The sequence below is a fragment of the Alternaria atra genome (genome assembly GCF_907166805.1).
Source record: "Alternaria atra isolate CS162 genome assembly, contig: 35, whole genome shotgun sequence".
NCBI classification, from domain to species: Eukaryota; Fungi; Ascomycota; class Dothideomycetes; order Pleosporales; family Pleosporaceae; genus Alternaria; species Alternaria atra.
Genome location: NW_025091334.1, coordinates 2,094,700 through 2,108,562, shown reverse-complemented (window position 1 = coordinate 2,108,562; position 13,863 = coordinate 2,094,700). Strand labels below are relative to the sequence as shown.

The following is a 13,863-nucleotide window of genomic DNA, read 5'->3' as shown; positions in this document are numbered from 1 at the left end:
GATCGGAACCAATTCCACCACCCATGTCAAGCTCCTGTGGAACGAAGTTACAAACACGACTACATTTCATTCAACATGCCTTTCCTCAGCATCGGATATAAGCGCATTCACTACGCGGATTTGAAACCGCAAAATGGGAAAACACGCGAGACGTTCATCTTCATGCACGGGCTGGGCTCTTCGCAGAATTACTACTCTGCGGTAGCTCAGAGCCTGGTCGCAAGCGGATTCCGCTGCATCACATTTGATAACACGGGAGCGGGGCGATCAACATATACGTTTGTCGAGCAGAGTATCGAGACTCTGGCAGAAGATGCTATAGGGGTTTTGGACGCGTTGGACGTCAAGCAGGCTGTGTTCGTCGGGCACAGTATGGGAGGGTACGTCAGCATCAGCAATCTACTCGGGCAGAAGAAGCCTCGGAACACGAGACGCGACGACACCAAGACAACTAACGGGCTTATAGTATTGTAGGCGCACACCTCGCCGCTGAGCGAAGCGACCGCATCGTAGCAGCTGTCTTGGTCGGCCCCGTCTATCCCAACCCTGAAGCAGCGCCCCGCTTCCAAGAACGGATAGAAAACGTCGCCAAGAATGGTATGCAACCCATGGCCGATACCGTCCCACAGGCTGCGGTCGGAAAGAAGGCTTCTCCACTGGTCAAAGCAATGATCCGCGAGTTACTGCTAGCACAGGATCCAGCGGGTTATATATCAAACTGCCGAGTCATTGTCAATGCAAAGCCGCCCAGTTACAGCAAGATCAGCGTGCCTGTACTTATTCTCGCTGGTGACGAGGATATGAGTGCGCCGCTTGAAGGGTGCAAGAAGATGTTTGATGAGATTGCGAGTAGTGAGAAGAAGTTGGAGGTCATGGAGGGGGTTGGGCATTGGCACTGTCTTGAAGCTTTTGACGAGGTTGCGAAGTTGATAGAGGGATTTTATCACGAGATACAGTAGCTTATTATCCGTAATGGTTATTTCCGATAAACCGCGGAACGGGGTAGTGGAGAAGTTCTGTATCTGTTCCATCGCACAGGCCGCCGCGATGTACCTGCGAGTCAAAGGCAGGAGAAGACCTAACAGGTCATACCGCCATTTCTGAAATGACTACACGGGTGTGCGCATTGTGAACTGTGGTGGAGTGAAGAGGGGTTCACGACGACACCACGTGCGAGCCGATCTTCCAGACGCAACCCTAGCGATGGCTAGTTTAGCGGAAGCAAAAGCCGTAGGCTGCAGATGCAGACTCATGTCCGCGTGCGAGTAGAGCGCGATTGGTGGTGGTGGTGGTGGTGTGCTGCCGCATGACATAGTCATTGGCGGCGTCCCTGGCCGGATCAGCTGCATTAGATGTGGCCTTGGCGCATGCCGCATGGGTTCCCCCCCTCCAAAGCGTTTGCAGCAGATACTGTAAGCAGTAAGACAGCGGGCCGAGCATCCACAAGACATATACATGTGCAGTCCTCCAGAGCCTGTAATTCGTGTAAGAAAGGCCGTGGAAGAATGTATTTTGGGCTTGTTGTTCAGGGTTCTACGCCTACACCCGCCGCAGTGGTTTTGTGTAAGCTTTCCCTGACGGTACCCCTCTCAGCAATGCCCACGATGTCATGCGCGGCGCTTCATTTGGCATCCTCCCACCCGCCAGGCTCGACGTTTCCGCGTGCGCTTGCCTGAGTCGAGTTTGGGTGATCTTGGCCCGATGTCGCTGGCCTGTCGTTCTTTGTTTTGATTCGGTCCTTCCCGCCGTCTGTGCAGCAGGTCCAAGGTTGTGCCGGTAGACGAGGCTGCCACTCGCGGTTATTCGACATGGCCTCGCGCCGTCCTTCCATTATCACGAGCCAACACAGCACGACCAACGCACTAGATTGTGGGTGTGGCAGCCACATCATCTCTGACATGTGAAAGCATAAGACATCATACCTTCAGTTCTTTTTGCCTTTGGCACCTCCGGGTTTGCGACTCTTACTGTGGCATATTTAGTGCACTTGTCATGCTCCGTCTCGAACGCACGGAAGCTAACGAAATCGTTCTCCAGTTTAATCGCACCACTAGTCTTTTCACGCCCCTAGCCTACTACAGGCCCCAGAAATCGAATCTTGGGAGGCGGTGAACTCTCAACCCTTTTGCGTAGAGCCGCCCACGCGCTCGGCTCAGACTTCGTCAAAGATCGTGCATGCCGTGCGTCTTGCATGGCTGGCAGGGTCTGGGCCAACCAACGGCCAAGATCGCCATTTGGGCCGTTTTGAATCTCTTCTTTATATACTAGTCCCTAGTTTCCCTCCTACTGACCGCGGTTGATTCAATAGTCCTCCAGGCGGGTCTCGCGGTTTGTCACTTGACTGCCACAATAACCACTGGCGTCGCATAGCCTGCCTGTGATTTCATTTTCCATTCCCTCATATCTCTGGCGTGTGTGCTCCTCGCGAGGAATACACATCTGTGAATTTCGGTGTTGGCACTGGCTGCTGGTATGGGCTTTTACCCCTTGAGCACAGAACCTTCCTATTTGGATACTGATATCCGATTTAGACGAGTACCGAAATTATTCACGACTAAGGCCATATTAACGATTCAATTTTCTTAAAACCATCTCACATCTACGTCACTGTCCTTTTTTCGATCTTTGATAGATCGGCGATGAATCGAATAGATAGTGTTGCGGGTTCTTATCTTCCCAAGATACCCAGTCAAGAGCCTATACCAAACGCTACCACCATTCGGCACCGCAAACCTCACAGAAGCAACGCCGAATCCTACTCTTCCACCCAGGCTGCAAACATGGAACCGCGCCGACCAGTATCAGAGCAGCGCTCACGACCATCCCGACAACAATCCACCACCTCATCATCAGAAAACTCCAAGAGTAGATCACAGAGCCGTGGCCACGGTTCAAAACCCTCATCGCGGCGTACTTCCTGCACAATCGTAGACCCATCAAGACCGGCGCGCCACTACCGAATGAAGAGTCACCAAACGCCCCCCACAGCAACCAGCCAAGACATTGACGACGTACTCGCGCTCCACTTCCGCAGCTGCAGCATCTTTACAAACCCATCCTACCACTCAAACTCCGGACTACCCAGCCCAACCTTATCGCAAGGTGATGCAACCTTTGGTTTTCCCAGCGCAGCAACGCGCTTCAGTTCAGACAGTCTGCGCGTCGTCGAAGAAACACCCATGCATCGACGCCAAAGCGAAGACACCATTGCAGAGGAGAAGACTAATACGACTATGCATTGGACATCACCATGTACGCGAAAACGCGAGTACGAAAGGATCGACAAGGCCAACAGCGGTCTCCGGGGTTTCTTTCGCAAAGTAACACCGCGATGTGTTTCAGGCCCGCAAGAGAAGTTTTACTCTGAGAAAGACCAATCGGACGCTGGATCCGTGCGACGTTATCGCATGGAAGACCTGGATGACGATGCGCACATGAACGAGAAGGATGCTGCGCGACCAAGGACGAGTCCGATGCCTAGGCCGGGCTCAAGACCGGGTATCGCGAAGAGGTGGACGTGCTTCTAGATAAGAAGAGAGTAGAGAGAGAGAGAGAGAGAGAGAGAGAGAGAGAGAGAGAGAGGAGAGAGCAAGAGTGCATATTACGCAGCAACGATTTTGGCATATTTTGCGCGGCATTGATAAAGAGGCGTTTGCTATAACGATACCCACGGCATGTTTTGTTGTTTTGCGAGCTTGTTATCGAATTCGAAGAGAGATTGCATTATACCAACACGTTCATAGAGTAGAAGTTCGTCCTTAATTTATAGTTTATTGCATTATTTGATATCTTTCGCATCGTTTTGGTGAATGGGACGTTTGATAGGCGGTGTGCATCGAATCATGGGTTTCGCACTGCTTCATAGAATGAATATTTGACGCGCGGTATGCAAGGAGTACGGGGCAATAGGAACAAATCAAACAGTCTGCGTTGACATAAACGTATGTATTATTTATAATTTGGACTCCTCCTTGACTGTGCCGATCTTGAGTTTGGGTGCGTATTTCTTCAATACGCCCTCGTTATGGTACTGTGGCTTGGTCAGTAATTCGATCATAATGCGTGATAAGACACTTTTCTTCAACCCATCAAGGGAGTCCAGCCTGCCACGATTTCGCAGGTAGCGAGAACCATCAACGCGGCGGTACTGGGACCAAGCGCGCAGCAGAAGCCAGCCTTGGGAAAAACACGCGCGCGACATGTGTCCCCAGCTCTCGCTTTGTCTCCTTCTCTGTAAATTTCATTGAACGTACCTTCCAAAACTGCTTGCTAGCATCCTTTCCACCCACTCTCTTCAGAATCTTTGCGCCACCTGGGTGCTCGTCGACAAACGAATCCATCTTGTACACATCGCCATCGACTATTATGTACAATCCCTTCTCAACAGTGTTGTGCTCGGCGACTTGCTTGGTGGTGAGAGACTCGGACATTGTAGGCTTGTAAGTGCGTTTCCGCGGCGGCGCGACGGTAACTGAGGTTTGTCGGCGTTTGAAGAGCAAGCGAGGTGAGGTCGTGTTGAATCAAAGAAGACTTTCGTGCTTTGGTGGGAGAGGAGTTGGTGGTTTTAGCCCCAGGTATAAATGTAGAAGAAGCCAGGAGGAGGAATCTGGGGCGGTATGGGGTAGAATCTAGTAAGTAGCTCGGTCGTGAATGGCGACAAGTGTGGAGGTATGCCGAGGTTGATGAGGCGCGCTAACGCTGCGTGTGGTAAGCTGGGTTGCGGGGATCGTGATTGGCTTGCTGGGTCGTCACTTTCTCTTTTTCTATCACTGTCCATCATCCTTGGATTGTCTTCTATCTAGATTTCGCAGCGCTTGGATGACGCTCGTAGGCCTTACCGCCAGAGTCCGCATCTATGTTCGACACAATTTGCATGGTTAGGACGAGTTTACACGTGCTACGTACTTTCAAAGTAGCCGTCATTGCTCTCCGTGAAGTCATATCTCTCTAGGAACATTTGCCGATACCCCCTCTCAACTCATGGTATCAACCAGACTACTTGTGTTGCACTCACGTATTCAACACCGTTCATTTGCTAGTAGCTTATTGAGTTCAGTCACTCATCTTCTCCCATCACTTACCAGATACTATTGGCAAGGTGCAGCAGACTAGCTGAGCGTTTCTCATATCTTTCACTTTCTTTCTTGGATGCAGATTGATCGCTAAGCGAGTGCGGCTCCCGGAACTGTGTGGTCTAAGCGCGCCTGCCTCTAAGGTTATCGGTACTGGTCTAGTCCATCCTATTCGACACTTCCACTCAGCTCCTCAATCACCTTATATCTCGGCAACACTTGCGCGAAAAATCGACTGCAATACCACTGAACTATCATGCTTCTCGGTCACTTGATCCCGTATCGAAAAAGCGCTCCAAAGCCTCTATCGACAACATAACCATGATATCACACCTGCTACAACTTCCAGGCGAGCTTCGCGACAAAATCTTCGAATACGCTTTCACTATTGACGATGGAGTCTGCTACCGCGAGGACAAGCTCGGTGTCGGTTGGTTGTGTCTCCATCCTCAAGAATCTCGAGGAGATGTGAAGGAACATGACCAGACTCCAGCTGTGGTAGCTGGTGCTAGAAAGCCAGGGGATGAGGCTCCAGCACGAAAGCGACGAAAAATTACAGAGGCTGATTGTACTACCGACAAGGCCGTGATAGGTACCAAGGAGACGGTGCGTCCAGCGCAGGTTACAGTGAACGGACATGTGGTTGCGAACCAACTCCAATTCGTCAACCACCAGCTTCGGACCGAGCTGGAGAGTTGGTTATTCGCTACAACGATATACATATCCTTGATGAACAGCGACATCTCAAAAGTTTCTTGTACAGCGTCGTCGGCCGTAAGAGATTGTGGATTCAGAAGATAATCCAGCGGGTGGAGCTTTCCAGTTTGAATAAGGTCCGCGACATCAAGCCAGATGAAAAGATGCATCCCCACTTTATGATTCATATCCATCTGCCGCTGGCAAGTATTGATAAAGGTCACTTCTTCCTGCTCGCACTATATGTACAACAGTGGGGTCGTTGAAATTACTCGTACGCGGGTAGACTATTCCAGAGCATCGCCCTGCAGCAGATCTTGCTCAATCTACCCATTACGATGAGTGAGATACCATCCTATATCAAATTATTCCCCTAGAATAGAAAATTCGATGAGGCAGCCATGCGACGTTACTGCGAAGAAGATGGCCCTGAGCAAAAGCTCCTGATCGGGACATTGCCAGACGACATTGAAGGTATGATAGCGACGGCCAAAGAATGGTTCGAGAATGGATATTGAAGCCTTTGGGTATGCGCAGGATGTTGTGGTACATTGTGATAAGTTGCGGAAGTGGTGGCGTAGTATATGGAGCATTCTTGGTTTGACCGCTGACAAGAAGAGCCAACACTACCTCTTCACGTATGCTATATACAGAGTACTGGAGCTTAAACAATATGTACATGTGTTTGGATTTCACATCCACAACGTGAATTGCACCTAAGCCGCAGGGCTAGCAACTGAAGTGGTGAGCGGGCCGCTCTCAACGTAAGTTCCGGAGAAGAACCAGTCCTCCGCACCCGTCCCATCGTTACCCTGGCGGGGTAGGCGAAGGACACCAAGATGCCAGTCAGCACCGTTTGAAGATGTGCTGGTGGAGAAAGGCCCTGCAGTCTTGACGAGCGTGTTGTTACCAGTCGAGTGCCAGAAGGTAACTTGGTTGGAGGAGAAGTTGATCTCGTAAGCTACGTTGTGCCATTCATCCGCCTTGAGGTCCACTTTCCACTTGCTCTGGCCACCCACCATCCATTGCCTATATCAACATTAGCATAACTATCGTACTGGTTTCTGACACGTGGGTTGTCTCACAGGTTGGTGTTGCTTGTGCCAGACTCTCCGTTGACCCATCCGTACTTCAGCTCTGTGAAGTGGCTCTCGAAAAAACAGATCTGGTGTTCGTTCGTCGCACTCGGAACGTTGGTAGTAGATCTCTTGATGGAGAAATGGTAGTAGACCGTTCCTTGGTTGATAGCAGCTTTGGTCTGAGGGATCAGCTCTGTCCTCCACATGTCGCTGTTCCACTTGGCCGTGTTATCGATCGTGATCTTGGCACCTTGCTTGCTGCCGGAGTCCCCAGGGTTCTTGTAGTTTGGTGACAAGTTTACGTATTTGGTGGTAGCGCCCGATCCGTGAATGTAGTATTGGTAGTCTGCAAGAGAAAAAGATGAATGTCAGTGGTATCCGATACGCGGCCTGAACATGCACTTACTGCCCACTTGATTTGCCCAGGACCATTTGTCCAAGTCGGAAGAAGAAGTCATTTCATTGAAGCGGCCATCCCACAGAATTGTGCCTGTCTCTGATCAGTGATATATAGCATGCGTGCTTGAAGCTGACGAACCCGCGGACACGGCGCTTACGAGCGCACTGACGATAGCTGCCTTTCCAAACATGTTGGTAATTGAAAGCAAAAGAATCTCTGCTTGGGGGTACGATGGGGACTGATAGTTGAGGTATCGAAAGTTGAGATATTCGAGACGCTATATAAACATCACTCCCAGCCAATGCTTCAAGTATCTCGACCCGAAGATAGAGGCAAGGCGCCCGTTTCATGGTTAGAGCGCTGCACATCAATATCCGGGAAGGGACACATAGCCTGCCTCTTTCATTGAGCACATACTCAATGTGTACTGCGTGACCATCTTTTTCAATCAATCTAATTGTACCCGCCGGTATCTCACATATAGTTATGGATCTAGTGGCGGCCAAACGGTCCGGGACACATTGCGCCTTGTCTCACCTAGACGCGGAGATGGTAACCCGGTTTTCGTGACTGCGACAACGGCACATGGTTCGATGCCGGCGATCCAAGGCTACGTAGAGACGAAAAGATGGCGGCTCTGTTGGTGGAGGAAGGACGATCTCGCAGGGTGTCGCAATTAAGCTACATTAAGCCGAGGCCTACCCCACAATTAGCCTCTCTAGGGTTAGGCTTGAAAGCTTGGGGTAGTGAGCCTGCTTGTCTGTCTGTAAACCTGCTAGCAATTTCATCCTGCAATATAAGGTCGGAACTCATGTCTTCGGCTGGTTATATGGTGAGGCATGACGACAATGTTTCAGGGAAGGCTTCGAGAACAAGGTTTCTTCTCTACGTAGCTCAAATCTAGTTAGGTCCAGATCCTTTCCACTGCGCAGCACGATGGCCAAAACACCCCACAAGGGCTGGTAACGTCCGTGAGGGATGATGTGACGATGGACATCGTTCTCAATCGCAAAATAACCCTCCACTCTTACTATCATCAATTCACTGCTTAGCATGAACGTCGGCCGATGCATCGCGCTACACAACGAGATCTTGCGCCACGGTTGGGTTGGCTCAGGCCGCAGTCTAGAGCCTCTCGAATCCTCCTGCAAGACTTGGTTTGATACATTTGACAACAAAGCTGAGGCCTTTCGTGTCGACCTTGTATCTGATCTCATTGGGTTTCTCCAACATGCTCGAGTTATCTATGATCCAGAGTCCGAATTCAACGATCTACTTCTCCTCTACTGGGTGCAAAATCTTGCTGAGCCGGATTTCATGTTTGAGCAGGAAGAAGGTTGGCCAGATGAGGGCTGGTTCTTGGTACTTTATGCGGAACATACTCCAAACCTGCAATCCTCCCCAGAGATTTACATATGAATTCCTCCAGCGAGCACTACGTCCACGCTTCTAAATGATTGTTCCTGGCCTAGAAGTCCTCGCTACCCCTACATTCCCCGATCAGCCATACGCTCCTACCTCTCCCCTGCTTCCGGAATCCCTCCCATCCTTCTTCTCCGCTCTGTGTCCAATTACTTGGATGGAACAGAACCGAATCCGGTCACTGGCGAACAGATATCCCAGCTATTTCCAGGGTTCAGCCGGATAACAACTTACCCTGCAGGCCTATAATTGCACCCAACTTCGGAGATGACAGCCAAGCATGAATGCCTATTGATCCTACCCCTCGGTATTGGGGCGGACGGGTTTGCAAGGAAGAGTGATGGGAGCAGGCTTGGACGTAGGGGAGCTCGGGGAGATATTCATGTGAATTTGTATCGCCCAGGATATCAGCCACTTGAGAATCAGCATTAGCATAGTCTTGCCGATGTGCTGAAGAGTTGGAGGGGTATGGTAGAGAGGGCCGGTTGGCAGATTGATGAGAATGGAGTTGCAGGCGGAATGGATGTATAGAGAGAGGCGGATATTGAGGGGAAACGGGCGGCGTGTGTGATTCGAGGGTTGTAAAGGGGGTAGAAAAGTAGAGAGATGTGGGGTGGTATTGATGCTTTAAGAAGGATATAGCTACACCCGCGTGTATTGGCCTCCTTTCGCATTGTTGAAGCGACAAAATCCTAAGACAAGACTCCCTTTTCGGCTATAAAGTCATTTGCTCCACTCTGCATCGTTTGTACATTCATCACTTATCTATCAGCCACATTTGTCTCTTGGTTCTGATATGTTCCAAGTCCCGTTAGTGTAATGCAAGGAGGATTTTCGCTCTCGACCAGTGGTGGGAATACAGGCCCTGACAAGCCACATATAACCACTGTCTTGCGCGAGCTCGTGATAGCGGTGGCGCTCTCAGATCTTGTAGCGGTTGAGTAAGGAGCGAGAAAGTGGTGTAGTAGGATGGCGGTAATGAGTACGGCTGCGGCTACGAGTGCGGATTGAACGTGTGCAGAAGTCCTCGCTGTCTGCTGCTGGGGCAATGTCAAACAGTGTCCGCCCTACATTGACTAGGCTTCCCTAAAGGGGCGCGAATGCGAGCCAAAGATCGTGTTGGTAGGATTGCGTGTCATTTTTGGGTACTCTGGTGGGGTCTTTCACGGTTTAGTTGGAAGTTTGGATGAAGGCAGATAATCTCACTCTTTATCCGCGTGAGTATTAATGTTCCTCTCTCCCTTTCGAAGTTGGTGCCTAAGTGGCGTAGCAACCACTAGGTTCTGATCATGCTCTCATCATCAAATACCCTGGCAACCGAAGTCTTTGCCCATTGTCATCCAACAACTCCTGATACCTTTGAGAACATCCTCCAAACCCCTACCGACTGTCTTTGAGAGGGATGAGCTGATGGTATTGACTCAATGTCTGCCATACCTCTCTTCCCAAACGCCCTTAGCATGCTGCCTGATGATTCTGTGGCGAGTCCCCCTCAGATGACGCGCTATTGCCAACGTCCACAAATTCGCCTTTCTTGAATAGAATCCAATGCCAGCCTATTCCTCGACAAGAGTCTCCTGGAATCTTCGCAGTTTCTAAAACGCCCTATTCAATCTTGGTCTCATTGTACTTGAACTCCAGACCTGTGGTCTCGCAGTAGAGCTGCTTATTCACATACTTGATTTTATTGAAATCGGCGTGACTCGACCCAGAGTTGAAAGTGTCGAGATCAAGGTCGTATTTCTTGTACTCTTCAAAGCGGCGGGATACTTGAGGCGAGTGAATAGAGAGCGGAGCTGATGCAGAGAGCACGAATTTGTAGATAGCTAAGCCCACAATCAACGTATTTCTAGGGAACTAAGGCACGACCGCTGTTGCAACGGCGAATGATCCTAACTTACGGTTTCGCAGTTCAGCAGGGAGGTTAAGTAGGGGGGATCGTGTTGACATATTGTCGGGTCTTTCGTTCCGATCGGTTGGAGTGATCTACTAATGCCACACATGACCGTGAAGTACAAGCTGTCAACCTTCAGCGCCCAGATGCTCTGCACAGCTGTACCCGGTTCCGCAGACTTCGATGACCCTCCCCACCCTATGGATGTAGTTCTGTTCGGGTCCGCCTTTTCGAATTTTCTACGTAGGGGCTCATTGCCCGAACTTCGGCCAAAACAAGGAAGAATGGGATTACAAGTATGCGTGTAGCAGAGGTGCTGAGAAAGTGGAGAGAGATTCATCCAATGTACACGAATCCCGGATATTATTATAAAGGTTCGCGAGCGGACAATCTGCGCTTCTTTCCCAAGGAAGAAGTTTTAAGATTGGAGGAAATCCATGGTGTACCAGATCGATATTTTAATGATGAGACAAAGACGAAAGACCTTGCGCCGGTATGGAAAGCGAAGGGCATATAAGCGAGTGTGATTGTAGCTGGCAAGAGCGTTTCTGCCGATAGTCGTATTGATGAATCATGTAGGCAGGCTTTGCTTTGCGCTCTGAAGTGGCGATGAACCACCAGGAGAATGCGGAGAATGCGGATAGCTTCTACAATCTCCAGTATTTTGAATAGAAACTGTGGAAGAATACTCGCGCAGAGAAATGATAGTCCATAAAAAATCAAGATATACGTCTTAACGCTCCGATATAATCTCGAGGTTGAGATGCAGAGCCCGTCGAATATGTGATGAGGATAGACCGCAGAGGAAGATGAATACGCAGGAGAAGCTTGGGTCGTACGTACTATGCAAAGTCTGCCCTGAAGATCTACAATGTGTTTGACTTTCTTGTCAGTTATATCAAAACATGCTGTATACCGTTAGGACATACGATGATGTAGGACACTACTCCAGAGAAGTTTGTTCTCTGGAGAGAATGATAGCCTGCGCTAACCGCATTGGTCTTGATCTTGGCAGTCGCGCGGTCCTCAACGCGCCTGCGCCAAAGATTCCAGACATCAACCAACCCCAGCTTTCGCGCCCGCTGCATCACCACACAGCCCGGATTGATCGACGCGGCACTTTTGTCGCATCACCTCAATAATCATGTACGGCATGAATCAGGCCTTTCATGCCCCCGATCCGAGTGCGCAGGTGCCGAACCATCTGCTCGCCCATGTACACCTGATATCCTCGTACCGCTTCCCTACTTTACCGGGTCTCCAAGCTCCCCAGGCGCTCGAGTACCTCATCAAAGGTCCGCAAATTGTGCGCGACACGTCCCCCGTCGCGTGGACCTTCCTCTCAGCGCCTCCTCAAGATGGCACTGTTATCCTCACATGGCAGCCCCCGCGCATGGGGACCATGTTCGCTTCAGACGGAATGGTTTGGGCTGATGCTGAGACCGCATACGATATGAACGTACGCGGATATGTACGTATCTTGGAGGACTTGATTTCTGCTTCAGTCACCTAACACCACATAGACTCTCCAGGTCCTTGTCCACAACAGTGGCTACCACTACCCTCACGAACCATATACCATGCATGCGCGCCATCGTTATCGAATTGCTGCAGGTCCTGGTACTATCGATCCCAACCTCTGGCTTGTGCATTACAAGCCCGCAGATCCACAGAGTAGAATGCCCGCTTCACAAATACCCATTCCACGAGAGGTTCAAGCCCAGATACAGATGCGCGCTCAGTTACAGCAAGCCGGACCATTGATGCGCAAAGAGTTCATGCTGGTTGATCAAGCCAATTGGCCAAAAGTCGAGTTTGGTCAGCAAGCGATGAGAGGCCCGCAGCCCTACTACAACCCAATGCAACCAGGCCGACCATATCCTGCGCAACCTCCGCCAGCCAAACGCCAGCGCTTACCAACCCAGCCTCAACCCCGTCAACCCGCTGCAGGCGCGCTAGCACCAGACAACACACTTGAAGAGGAGGAGAATGCGACACAGGATGCTTTTGACTTCCTGACACCACGCGAGATCAGCTTGTCCCGTTACAAGCAGCATCACGAGTGGATGGAGGAGATATTCTCGTCACCTTACGCCGTTGGGAAGATAGCGCCAATCGATCTGGGCTTAGGCCTTATGGGCGAGCTCGCTCCGCTTACTGCAGGCATTTTGGACGTTCCAGGAGCTGAGAATGTTGAGCCAGGCAAGGAAGACTACCAGATCAAGAACTACTACAAGCTGGATGCAGAACAACTCAAAGACTTCGAGAAGCGCGTATCAGAGTACACAAAGAATGAGCAAGCTGAGATTGAAAAGATGAAGGCCGATCACGCTAAGAAGGTGGCACAGTTGAAGCGCACTAGAACTTACATCAAAGCCGAACGACGATTGCGAGATCTGTCCCGCTCTACCGAGAGCGATGGTGACGACGCGAATCCGGTCGAAGAAGTCGTACAAGATTTGGAGAAGTCGCTCGGAGTTACATTCGATGCGAAGAAGGCGGTCGTCTGCGTGGACAAAGGTGGGTTCATCGAACCACAAGCACCTTCTCCTCCGAAGGCGCAGATAAACGGCAATGGAGCCCAGCAGCACGCAAATGGTGCATCAAATGGCACCAACAACCAGGGATCAATGGAGGAGAACTCTGCTGCAAGTCTATTGGATCAGTACGGATCGGGGTCACTTAACGGTACACCCATTGGCAACATGTCATTGCCTAGACTATCACAGCCACCAAGTCAATCACAGTCCGCTACCGGTACTCCCAACGCACCCCACGGTAATATGAACCAGACATCGGCATTTGATCAGCAAGATACAAGTCTTGACGTGGGAGCGGATCTTCTAGATCTGGATGTAGAAATGTCCGGTATGACGGGCGCAGGAGAGAAGACCGAGGACTGGACGATGAACAACGAATCAGGCAGTGCACAACAGCCAGCTGGCGGCGCTCAGCAGTCCAACATGAACAACCAGCAGCCCACAAACAACGTCGGCGGCATGCCTTCATCCAATATCGAAGCCGATGCAGGCAGCATGTTCGATACCGCCGATTTTGGAAGCTTTGATAACATCGACAGTGCTGGTGACGCTCTGGCAGACTATGGACATGATGACAACCTCGGTCTGGACCTCGTCGATGATTCTGCATTCGGTGACGCGTTCCACGCGACCGAGATGCATCATGACGAGACTGGTGAAGGCGACCATGCGTAGTATGCGGGTTTGGACCTGGACCTGGATGGCCTGGATCTGGATTAATCCGTTTGGAGTGTTGGATTTTATTCTTGCGGCTGTACTA

The 13,863-nt window shown here is 50.7% G+C and overlaps 7 protein-coding genes across 7 annotated transcripts; 4 read left to right on the top strand and 3 right to left on the bottom strand.

The window, feature by feature from the left end:
- Positions 1–75: 75 nt before the first annotated feature.
- Positions 76–2,558, top strand: ALTATR162_LOCUS11600 (uncharacterized protein; the record flags this gene model as incomplete). The annotated part of the gene is made up of 4 exons (XM_043319242.1): positions 76–380; positions 467–955; positions 2,371–2,470; positions 2,532–2,558. The coding sequence occupies 4 exons, from the start codon at positions 76–78 to the stop codon at positions 2,556–2,558; spliced, it is 921 nt and encodes a 306-aa protein (XP_043175177.1).
- Positions 2,559–2,780: 222 nt separating this feature from the next.
- Positions 2,781–3,527, top strand: ALTATR162_LOCUS11599 (uncharacterized protein; the record flags this gene model as incomplete). Its single annotated transcript, XM_043319241.1, has 1 exon — positions 2,781–3,527. One exon carries the CDS (start codon positions 2,781–2,783, stop codon positions 3,525–3,527), a length of 747 nt encoding a protein of 248 aa, XP_043175176.1.
- Positions 3,528–3,952: 425 nt separating this feature from the next.
- On the bottom strand, positions 3,953–4,430 carry ALTATR162_LOCUS11598 (uncharacterized protein; the record flags this gene model as incomplete). The annotated part of the gene is made up of 2 exons (XM_043319240.1): positions 3,953–4,030; positions 4,254–4,430. The coding sequence occupies 2 exons, from the start codon at positions 4,428–4,430 to the stop codon at positions 3,953–3,955; spliced, it is 255 nt and encodes an 84-aa protein (XP_043175175.1).
- Positions 4,431–6,484: 2,054 nt separating this feature from the next.
- Positions 6,485–7,437, bottom strand: ALTATR162_LOCUS11597 (uncharacterized protein; the record flags this gene model as incomplete). The annotated part of the gene is made up of 4 exons (XM_043319239.1): positions 6,485–6,797; positions 6,854–7,193; positions 7,254–7,337; positions 7,386–7,437. 4 exons carry the CDS (start codon positions 7,435–7,437, stop codon positions 6,485–6,487), a joined length of 789 nt encoding a protein of 262 aa, XP_043175174.1.
- Positions 7,438–8,300: 863 nt separating this feature from the next.
- ALTATR162_LOCUS11596 (uncharacterized protein) lies at positions 8,301–8,666 on the top strand (the record flags this gene model as incomplete). The annotated part of the gene is made up of 1 exon (XM_043319238.1): positions 8,301–8,666. One exon carries the CDS (start codon positions 8,301–8,303, stop codon positions 8,664–8,666), a length of 366 nt encoding a protein of 121 aa, XP_043175173.1.
- Positions 8,667–10,274: 1,608 nt separating this feature from the next.
- ALTATR162_LOCUS11595 (uncharacterized protein) lies at positions 10,275–10,619 on the bottom strand (the record flags this gene model as incomplete). Its single annotated transcript, XM_043319237.1, has 2 exons — positions 10,275–10,495; positions 10,571–10,619. The coding sequence occupies 2 exons, from the start codon at positions 10,617–10,619 to the stop codon at positions 10,275–10,277; spliced, it is 270 nt and encodes an 89-aa protein (XP_043175172.1).
- Positions 10,620–11,707: 1,088 nt separating this feature from the next.
- ALTATR162_LOCUS11594 (uncharacterized protein) lies at positions 11,708–13,778 on the top strand (the record flags this gene model as incomplete). Its single annotated transcript, XM_043319236.1, has 2 exons — positions 11,708–12,034; positions 12,087–13,778. 2 exons carry the CDS (start codon positions 11,708–11,710, stop codon positions 13,776–13,778), a joined length of 2,019 nt encoding a protein of 672 aa, XP_043175171.1.
- Positions 13,779–13,863: the final 85 nt, after the last annotated feature.